Source organism: Pongo pygmaeus, chromosome 3, assembly GCF_028885625.2.
Source record: "Pongo pygmaeus isolate AG05252 chromosome 3, NHGRI_mPonPyg2-v2.0_pri, whole genome shotgun sequence".
In the NCBI taxonomy this organism is placed as follows: Eukaryota; Metazoa; Chordata; class Mammalia; order Primates; family Hominidae; genus Pongo; species Pongo pygmaeus.
In genome coordinates, this window is record NC_072376.2 from 19609346 (window position 1) to 19620747 (window position 11402).

At 36.2% G+C, this 11402-nt stretch overlaps 1 protein-coding gene across 2 annotated transcripts in view; it reads left to right on the forward strand.

The window, feature by feature from the left end:
* Nucleotides 1-11402, forward strand: part of SLIT2 (slit guidance ligand 2) — a 368435-nt gene that overhangs the window by 258847 nt on the left and 98186 nt on the right. For both annotated transcript variants that reach the window (XM_054486451.2, XM_054486452.2), the window contains exons 10-12: nucleotides 147-218; nucleotides 716-787; nucleotides 8497-8568. In XM_054486451.2, the coding sequence (XP_054342426.1) occupies nucleotides 147-218; nucleotides 716-787; nucleotides 8497-8568 (216 nt within the window). The remainder of the gene's footprint in view (nucleotides 1-146; nucleotides 219-715; nucleotides 788-8496; nucleotides 8569-11402) is intronic.

An 11402-nucleotide genomic window follows, 5' to 3' on the forward strand; every position in this document is an offset into this window, starting at 1 on the left:
ATTAAATTTAGTACTTGTTTTTCAGGAAAAATATATCACTCATGAAGAACATCAGCTTTACTTCTTGACATGAATCCTGAGCTTGAATTAAACATGTCTGAAGGTTCACATTTCCATTTAAAAGTTGAATTTTTTTTTCATTGCAGACGTTTGGAACAGAACACAATCAAAGTCATCCCTCCTGGAGCTTTCTCACCATATAAAAAGCTTAGACGAATGTGAGTGAACAATATTCTACAATATATGTAATTTTAAAAATTATACAGGTCATGAGACCATGCAAAGAAACTTAAGTATGAGTATATAAGTGTTTGACAGCTTAAATATTAAGTGATGTGACTATCTGATTACTAGCTCTATAATAATATTTTAATCTTAATATCTGAACTATGTAATTTTTAAAGGTCTGTAATTTAGCATATTGATTCATACAAATATGAATGTTTATGGTCAATATATTTTGCATATAAACATATGTTCAGGTGTTCTATTGTCAAAAATAAGACATGGCATCTTATATGGGAAATTAGACAATGGTTATTTTAAAAAGTATGATTTCTTTTTTAAATTTCTGATCCTTCAGATGTTCAATGTTGCACATTTTGTACGTCTTGATAAGTACAAAACCAACATTTAAAAGCCATAGATAGCTTTTTCTGCAGTAAATCTCACTGACATTTGATTGAATGTAACCTAACCCTATTTCTCATCTTAGCGACCTGAGCAATAATCAGATCTCTGAACTTGCACCGGATGCTTTCCAAGGACTACGCTCTCTGAATTCACTGTAAGTATTCACTGTGTCACTGAAGGAAAGGAGAAGCTACAGCAAAGAGTGGCTATCTTTTTTAAATTGGAGTTTAAAAAAATGCTCTCAGGTTTTTATTATGAATAATGAATTATTAATAATGTTAATTATTATTAATCACTTCTGGATCCCATTATTTTTATGGAGGACTGCTACCCATCACTAAAATTAGCCCATTTTTAGGGGTGTATATTTTATAGTTTGATAATTTTGCTGTTAGGAGAGCAAGAGTTAGATCCCCTTTTTGACCATTTTTTTATTTCTTTTTTTTTTTTTTTTTTTGGCGGGCGGGGGACAGAGTCTCGCTCTGTCGCCCAGGCTGGAGTGCAGTGGCGCCATCTCGGCTCACTGCAAGCTTCACCTCCTGGGTTCATGCCATTCTCCTGCCTCAGCCTCCCGGTAGCTGGGACTACAGGCGCCTGCCACCACATCCAGCTAATTTTTTTTTGTATTTTTGGTAGAGACGGGATTTCACAGTTAGCCAGGATGGTCTGGATCTCCTGACCTCGTGATCCGCCCGCCTCGGCCTCCCAAAGTGCTGGGATTACAGGCATAAGCCACCGTGCCCGGCCCATTTTTTTATTTCTAAAAGAAAAAGAAAATATTTATTTTGGAAAGCATATAGCTAGTATCTGGGGACAGTATCAGTCTCCTTTGAAATGCTAGGCAAAGTCTTGCTGAGAACACTTGAAGATGACCACTGAGAGGAAACCTCCACTCTTTTTCATCACCTTAATACTTTCCTAAAAGAATAAGCTTTTAATCTCTCAAAGAACAAAGATTCTAAAATATGACAGCTTTTTAATGTCAAGAGAACCTTCGAAAGATAGCTATGTAAATTAAAGAAGTTTAAAAATAAATGTATGGCGGCTGTTATTAATATTACTTCACACTTGTAAAAAAATCTTCAAAAGTCCACCAAGTAAGCTTTAGATCAGATTTAAAAATTGGAAAGTGGAAGTCGGCACGTTTTTATTTTTTAAGAGCTGATACTCAGAGAAGGGTTCTTATTGATGTCAATTCCTGCCAAAATATTTCAGATATCAGAAGTCAGGGGTAGCCAATGAGAATGCCAAGATACACATGTGCGAGACCCAGATAAACCCCTGGAGTTTGTGGAACAACTTGCTGGCACTCTTTCCAATGGGAGAACTAGATCGGAGTGCTCATCTGGGCACAGGAGTGTTCAGGTTGCTATGTTAGTCTGTTAAAAAAAAAAAAAAACTACAGCTTTCTTTTTAAAAAGGAAAATGGAAAACTGTTACTTAAGTGGCAGTATCTGCTTGGGTTCACTTTTGCTTCTTTTTGTCTTGGAGGGTTTTGACTAGAAGAAGCACAAGATTAAAGGAACAATTGTTGGCAGAAAATATAGCGTGTAGTCATGTATTGCTCTCAGGCTGTACTGTCAGGTTCTAAAGTAACTAGGTTCAGTGTAAAACTCAGATCACCCGGTCAGATTGTGCATAAAGTACTGTTAGCACCATTCTGAACAGTAATACTATCCAGAGTAAACATTGACAACCTCCCCGTCATACAGAAGGACAAAAGGCAAATCAGCATGTCAGTTCCTGATTCTCCACAATTTTGATCCTCAAAGATAACCATTAAATGTCAAGAAGAAGAGAAATCAGTGGGAAATTCTTATTTACATCGGCTTGCTTGCAGAGTTTGATATTAAGCTCTTCCCTTAATAATGTTAATTGACACTTCTGTGGTTGTGAGAATTAAAAGAAAATATATAAAGATATTTAAAAGTACATTATAAATAGAACAGCTTATTATAATTTGTTACTTATCTCAATAAATTACATTATGTTTGTTGATAAACAGGGTTCCTGTAATTAATGATTATAAATTATGTAATCTAATAAACAATAAAATAGTGTGTTGTCACTCCTTTTGCTATTTGCTAACACATGTAAAATAACATGCTTGCTACATTGAAATCTAAGGCCTCATGATGAGAGCACTCACGCACACAGTTGTTTTAGAAGGCCATAGAAAAGCTTTATCTTTTCTTGTGGATAAAGTAAACTGCAGTTAAGTCAGAGAGTTAAGTCACTGGGGTTTTTCCAGTTCAAAAGGTAGCAACATGTGGAAGATTACAAACTGTTTGCCAAAAGTGGAATACCTGCATAATACTGTAAAACAGATAAACTGGAAAAGAATCAAATAACTGAGTTATTTTAGAGAAAGCCCACGTGTTATAACACGTATCATTTTCCTGGTCATGTTCACAGTTTGAGTTCACTTTCCAAAGATTAAGTTATTTTCCCCTCCATAAAATATATAACTACACATATTTGCAATAGCTCTTTTCTTCATTGAACCACAGTTAATATGTTCAAAAGAAATGTATTGGGCCTGATTATGTACTAGGCCCTAGTAGAGGGTCTAGAGATGCAGAGTGACCAGAACACTTAAAAATCCCTGCCTCATGGAGGAGACCAGTGATAAGCTGGCAAATGTACAGTATACATAAAATTTACCTATATTTATAGTATTACATCTATCTGTAGATGAAAATGCTATGAATAAAAGTGACAGAACAAGGGATAAGGATTGCTGTGGTTGGGGGGAAGCTAAAACCTTAAATAAGATGATCAACAAAGACCTGAAGATTTGAGCTATGGGAGTGAACTGTGTAGATAGTGCCGATATATAGAGGAAAGGCATTCAAGGCAGAGGCAACAGTTAAATACTAAGGACCTTTAGCAGGAGTATGCTAGATGTTTCAAGAATTAACAAAAAAATCACTGCTACTGGAGAGTAGTGGGTGCTTGAAACTGAAATGATGAAGAGAATGCAATTGTAACTACAGGTCTGGGACACTATAATTAGGGTGGGAGAGGAAAGCCAGTGAAAGCTAGATTTCCAGAAAAGAATTGTGCTGGAGATCATGATAGTAACCAGGAGTTAAAATCTTCCAGAAGGGAGCAGAGTACTTGGGAGTATGTAGTTTGCTACAAAAACCATGCAAGTACAAGGCAACACCTCTTTTTATTTAAATAAAAATTTTGCTTACAAGTTTTGCTTACACCTGATATTTTCATACCATGCCTTTCTAGAACTGTGCTCAAGAATATAGCCAGATTAATATAATCACTACATTTGCTAAATAAATACAACTATTTAAAGGTGATATGATGCCAAGCACCTCTACTGCATTCTACTTAAAAAATAAAAATTTCAGCCAGGCGTGGTGGCTCACACCTGTAATTCCAGCACTTTGGGAGGCCTAGGCAGGCAGATGACTTGAAGTCAGGAGTTCAAGACCAGCCTGGCCAACATGGTGAAACCCCGTCTCTACTGAAAATACAAAAATTAGCCAGACATGGTGGTGCATGCCTGTAATCCCAGCTACTCGGGAACCTGAGGCACGAGAATCTCTTGAACCCAGGATGCGAATGTTGTAGTGAGCCAAGATTGCACCACTGCACTCCAGCCTGGGCAACAAAGTGAGTCTCTGTCTCAAAAAAATAAATAAATAAATAAAAATTTCAAGTTCTTTGATCACCAAATTTGATCTCTTAGAGACAAGTGGACTTGATTTACCTAATGTTTTTTAAGGCCTCTCCTACTAAGAGATCCTATACTTTTTTTATTAACATTATCATTTATTTTTATTAAGTATTACATACAATTATAATGTTATATTAATATATTGTTACATAGTATAATATGCAATATATTAACAAAACAACAAACATTCATCATGTCGTTTTCAGGGATTTTAAAATTTCTTTCAGTGTGACATCAACAAGATTTCTATAATATTTAGTAATAATTTCTTAAGAATTCAGCATACTAGTATTTTTAGCATTGTCTGTAAACAGTTTTTATTGTTTTCTGCTTATTACTTGGAAACTTCCTTCTATAGTAACAAAACGTTTTAAGTGTAGTATCAATGTAGCATACTGCTAAGCATGTCACCTTTAGGACACTAGGTGGCTGTGTTCGAATGCTGGCTCTAGTACTTTCTAGTTAGAGACTGAGCTAGTTACTAAATTCCCTGGGTATTAGTTCTTCCATCTCTAAAATGAGGATGAAGTTACTTCCCTGCTGGCTTTGTTATAGAGTAAACATCAAGAGATAATACGTATGGCCGTGGCAAATTCATCTCTTGATACAAAGCAATTTGTATGTTTCTGGATCTCAATTATCCCAGAGAATCTTTCTTTATGCCCAAGATATATGATTTTTCTCTTTTCCCATTTTTTTCATTAGCCCTTTGTAAACTATTTTAATTAACTTACTCTAATTTCCTTGTTTCCTTAACTAGCTTCCAAATTCCACAGGTGTCTACAGTGGAAGACTTTAACACTGTACTTAAATTTCTGGCAACCTTTTCCTAAACTGCTGTTAACTCTCCTGCCCGGTATCTTGCATTTTACTACAGGTTTTCAATGAAAATTAAAAGGTAGCACCTCTGTTTTGTCCTCTGCTTTATCTTTACTGTACTCTTCTAAAAATCACTTAGAGTTATAATTTTCAAATGTATACATTTAAAAAAATTTATAATTTCCTTGACATTTTTTTGAATAATAAAGTATCTGCCCCTGACACCTTTTTCATTATAGTCATCTTATAGGTTGCTATTTTGGACATTTTTTTCTCTTCAGTAGGAGTTGTCTTCTGCCAGCTTTCTTTTTTGAGACGGAGTCTCGCACTGTCACCGAGGCTGGAGTACAATGGCGCAATCTTGGCTCACTGCAACCTCCGCCTCCCAGGTGCAACCGATTCTCCTGCCTCAGCTTCTCGTATAGCTGGGATTACAGGCACCAACCACCACACTCGGCTAATTTTTTGTATTTTTGGTAGAGACGGGGTTTCACTATGTTGGCCAGGCTGGTCTTGAACTCCTAAGCTGGTGATCCGGCCGCCTCGGCCTCCCAAAGTGCTGGGACTACAGGCATGAGCCACTGTGCCTGGTCTCTGCCAACTTTCAACAACAGCACAAGAGCTCAAACACTGGTCACCAGCTATTGCTGCCTCTTACTGTCCTAATGCTGAAACTCACAAGGGCTAAATTGTGTTTAACGTTCTTGGCCTTCCTTATAGCAGCAGGTACAAGAGCTACCTTAAAATTTCCCTATTGTTCCAAAAGACTAGTAAAAAAAAAAAAATCTCTATCAGAGTATTTGTATGTTGTACACATATAATAGTGCATATGTATATACTGTCTGTGGTATGCTGAACATACATCATGTATAAGAAACTGTAGAGAAGATACTCAGTCATTCTTGGTATTTGGATGATATTATCCACATCCCTCATGTATTGATTTTCTTTTCAGGTGATTCCACCTTTTTCTTTCAGTTTCTTTTAAAAATTTCTTTTCCTCCAACAGTGTAGGGCAAATTCTCACTGGCCTTCTCTTAGTTTATATCTTTATATGATGATATTTCTTTCCCTCATTTTTATAGATTTTGGCCCTATTTCCTGGGCTGTCATCCAACTTCTCTATCCTGGTCTTTGGATTTTTTTATATTTTAACTTATTTTCCTTGCTGTCATTTTGATCTAATTGCTATGTAAAATACTGTACCCAGCCCTAGTCCTGCTAAACCTTTTCGGAGAAATGTCATTCCCATTACATTGAGTATTTCTTTATTACTTTTATGGTTGATACTCCATATAGCAATAATTCCTGTACAGGTAGATTTCCTGCATCCTAGTGTAATTTCCTCCTTTTTTGCCGTTTACCCACTTTGTCTCATTAACAATAGCATCTGTTACTTTTTAACATAGTCTTAAAGAAAGCAATGATTTATTGGAAAAAATAATTCCACAATATAAATACAATGCATCTCCTAGCGTGTTCTCCTTTCATGCTATTTGGGCCAACCTTCAAAGCAAAAGTCTCAAGTGAACAACCTACTAAATTGTCCACCCCTTGATACTCATGCAGGTCCTCCACAATTTATATACCTCTTTGTTCCTTTCTAAATTGCAGTGGATTCACAATATCAGACTCTTTGACTATTCAAAATTACTCTTTTGAATTGCCCTTTGAAGCCATACCTTCTTTATCTCAGTCATATCAGTGCCTGAGACATGGGCAGATGATGGGCATTCAAAAAAGACAGATTCAATTGAATTGAGTACCAACCTTAGAATCTGGCAAAGTTACAGGCACATAGTAAGTGCACAATCTCTATTGTTGAGTGAATGAATTGGAAGATATTGAATTGAATATCCCAAACTGGTGCCATCTTAATCTACTCATTTGTGTTTCCTAATGCCCTCTCTTCTCTTAATCTTGACCTCAAAATATATATTTATTCATGCTTTACCTTTTCTAATTCCCTTTCTACCTTGTTCTGGACAATATAGAATCCTCTCTTTTGTTCTTTGATTTTTAAAATGGTTTCTTCTCTAATTGATTTACTTTTCTAAAGAAATCTACGTTTTCTACAAACAAAACTGCATGTTCTGTTTTATAGTTATATCATGGAATCTAAAGAGACAAATGGAATATCTCTTTACACTATAATAGCACGCGGCTTTATTTATTCCTTTGAGGATTTTCTTCACATTTTATAATATACCTTACTGCTCTCTGACATCTTGAAGGAGGAACAGCTTTTCTCTCACGTATTCATCTCTCTTGTATTGTTATTTTCTTCCTTTTCAAAAAGAGATTATATACTGCTGCCAAACATATCAATTATTTAGATTCGCATTTCAGCTTTTTCTTTATATGTTATGGCAGCCATTTATTTCCCAAAAGAATATCTCTATGATCTTTGAAAATGATATATGCTTATTTTAGAGATATATTAAAATACACAAAAATATGTAGATGTAAATTCAAATCACCTCTGGATGGCAAATCATCTGCCATCTAAATATATTTCCCTTTTATTTTGTGCATATATGTGTGTGTGTATATGTGTGTATATATATACATATACATATATATTTTTTTTTCTTTTTTTTTTTTTTTTTGAGACGGAGTCTCACTCTGTTGCCCAGGCTGGAGTGCAGTGGCGCGATCTGGGCTCATTGCAAGCTCCGCCTCCCGGGTTCACACCATTCTCCTGCCTCAGCCTCCCAAGTAGCTGGGACTACAGGTGCCCATCACCATGCCCGGCTAATTTTTTGTATTTTTAGTAGAGACGGGGTTTCACCGTGTTAGCCAGGATGGTCTCAATCTCCTGACCTCATGATCCGCCCGCCTCGGCCTCCCAAAGTGCTGGGATTACAGGCATGAGCCACTGTGCCCAGCCTGTATGTATATAATACTTTAACATGCTTCTTTTTTACTTAATGTTGTATCATGAGAACTTTTATGTCACTATATACTCTTCTATACTTGATTCTACACTTAGCATTCTTCTTTGTCATATACAGTGTGCTCTCATTACATAGGAACTGTGTATGCGTGTTCGCAGAGAAACAACTTGAAAGGAAACATTTCTATGAAACGGCAATGCAAGTGGAAATGATATATACATATATAAAATGTTCTTTATTTTTCTGTTTTCCAGATGTTCTACAGTAAGCATGTATCTGATCTGTAATCAGGCAAAAGACATTTGCAAATGAAGTTTGTTTACTCAGCTGTAACTTTTGTGATGTATTGATTGCCTACTAGCTTCCTGTATGCCTGAGTAAATATGTATTAGATGAATTTGTTATGCAGGTATGGTATCTAATTTTTTTCATTTAAAACATTTTTTTCAGTGTCCTCTATGGAAATAAAATCACAGAACTCCCCAAAAGTTTATTTGAAGGACTGTTTTCCTTACAGCTCCTGTAAGTATTTGACTGTTTTGGATCTCTCGAGCCTAATAATATATATTAGCCAGTTTGTTGTCTCATATTTTTATGGAGGCTTTGGAAAAATTTGACTCAAAATGATACAGTTTAACAAAATAGAAAAGAGTAGTCTAGTCAAGCTAGCATTCGTGATTATTTACTTGAAGACACAACTTTTGGAATAGTCCCCACACCATTTTATCTACACTATCATGAATGTATGCATTCTGGCTGCTCTATCATTTAAAGCTTCTACAATCCCTGTCTTTGTAAAACATCTGTTTTAATGTAACCAGTAGTTGGAACTGAGAAAAATATGGTGATGACTTTGGGAGGCCGAGGTGGGTGGATCACGAGGTCAGAAGATCCAGACCATCCTGGCTAACACGGTGAAACCCCATCTCTACTAACAAACAAAAAATTAGCCAGGCGTGGTGGTGGTGGGCGCCTGTAGTCCCAGCTACTTGGGAGGCTGAGGCAGGAGAATGGCGTGAACCAGGGAGATGGAGTTTGCAATGAGCAGAGATCGCGCCACTGCACTCCAGCCTGGGCGACAGAGCGAGACTCCGTCTCAAAAAAAAAAAAAAGATGTGGTGATATACTCAGCAACCTTTGTCCAAAGAATCTGCAGGAGCCACAGTGCTGCAATAACTTCCTCAAACAGATGGCGTGCGGTGAGCTGTAACACACAATAGTCCTCAGACTAAACCTTTAGAGAGAGAATTACCTGTAAATCAAAGACCACTCTGATTAGACAATAGATACTACTCATTTGTCTCAAAAGAAGTATTTACCATACATATTTGCAAAAAGCAGATTTAACACCATGTGTTTTAATGCATGCCCATATGAAAAGTAAAGTTGGAAAAAAATGCAAATATTAAAACTTGGTGGTTAATCATCAAATTCTATTCATATCATCAGAGGACCTCATTTGGGGCATACACTGGCCTATATGCTTTAGATACAAAGATAATTGTGTTGTAATTTTTTTCTTAGTAAATCTCCCTTAAAATCCTTATGCATACAATGTTATTTTCCCTCTGGAGTATATTTATTTCTTGGCATTTATTTGGTAACGATTTATTCCTAATCCCACAGTCTTCATATATATATATATATTCCTGAATTGATAAACTTATGTTCTTAAGTACATTCTATTATCCATGTCTTAAACTTTTTCACCATTATGCAGGAATGTATTTTACATTACACCTTAGCACACACACACACACACACACACACACACAAATGAATGAAATAAAATGCTAATGAAACAATAATGAACCTTATTATGTGTAGTGCTCTCTTTTCTATTCATCCCCACCCCAATTCTCTCTTTATTTTCTCAGTGCTACATAACCCAGTAAATTTATTTTACAATAGACCAATGAGTCATGAGAAATACTGATTTTGTAACTTAATGACTTTATTTGGGTTTCAAATTTTTCTAAGCTTTGCATTTCTGTTATTAAATATTGCTACTAATTTGATAAAATTATGCTATTCACAGTCTAGGTGTCTGTACACATTGTAGATATAGCTTGATGCTGTAACCAAGTATTGCCTACTTGTGACTCACCTCTTTGCCATTCTTCCACATTCCCCTAGAATTACTCTCCATTCCAGTTACTCACAATCACTCTTACTATCACTGCCCTATCTACTACCAATACATAAAGTGTCACCTTCTTTTTCTTTCCATGCACACTTATTGGTGGTTGATGTAACACACATGCTAATAAAATATGGAGATCTGTATAGATAAACCTTACTTCTAAAGCCATCTTTATAAAGTTTCATTTCTACACTAAGGCTCATTCTTAAGCCTGCCAGAGGGAAAGAATGGCATGATTATCTCTTTACAGCTAGCTGAGAACTTGGTAAAGTTAAGTGTCTTAGTTTTGGTTGGTCAGATATTAGAGAGAAGAGGCAGGGAAATAAAAGAAACAAAACAGATTGTTGTTTAATATTTATTTACTTTTCCTTGGGCCACACTGAGTCAAAGTGAGTACAAACTGCATAGATGCAAGATGATGTGAAACAACATCTTTCAGTTTCCTCAGGCTCCACACAATTTCATTGTCCTTGTTTGCTCTCTAACTGCTTCATTCAATTAGATTATTAATTAAAGAACAGGTCAGCATTACTTGAGTTGTGGCCCAGGAAGGAGAGGTATGGGGTTAATCAGCCCCTGTCACCCACCATTTCTTGAAGGCTTTTAAGAAGGTATTACATATACCAGAGGGAAGTTGAAAGCTTCAGCTCCTGATGGGGAATCAAAGAGCACAGCCAACTGAGTCACCGTGAGAAAGTCATCACTTTGCATGTTGCTCATGTAGCACCTTTAAAAAAATCAAGTAAAATGGAAATACCCCATGTTAACATAGAGATTGTTTTATTGTCAAAGGAGAAAATATTTTTTAGTATGTTAGATAACGAGGCATACCCAAACCACATGACACATATTTTTGAGCTGTTACAAATTTGTTAAAAGTTTTAAGTATCAAAGCACTGAACTAAATATAGCTAGATATAGCTTGATGCTGTGTCCAAGTATTGCCTACAGTTTCTCCCTCTTAAGGCAGGAATTTAAAAAAATTTCTCCATTCCCATGGAGAAAAATATTCTTTCTCTCCTTATATAAAAACACGCTTCAGACCATCGCCAAGGGGACCTTTTCACCTCTTCGGGCCATTCAAACTGTGTATGTATAAGTGATTTGGATCACATTTGATGACATTGTTTCCACTCTAAATGTAAGAGCTGAGTCCATTGCAAGTCATCTATGAAACTGTCCTGTATGTGTTTCCAAAGGCATTTGGTCCAGC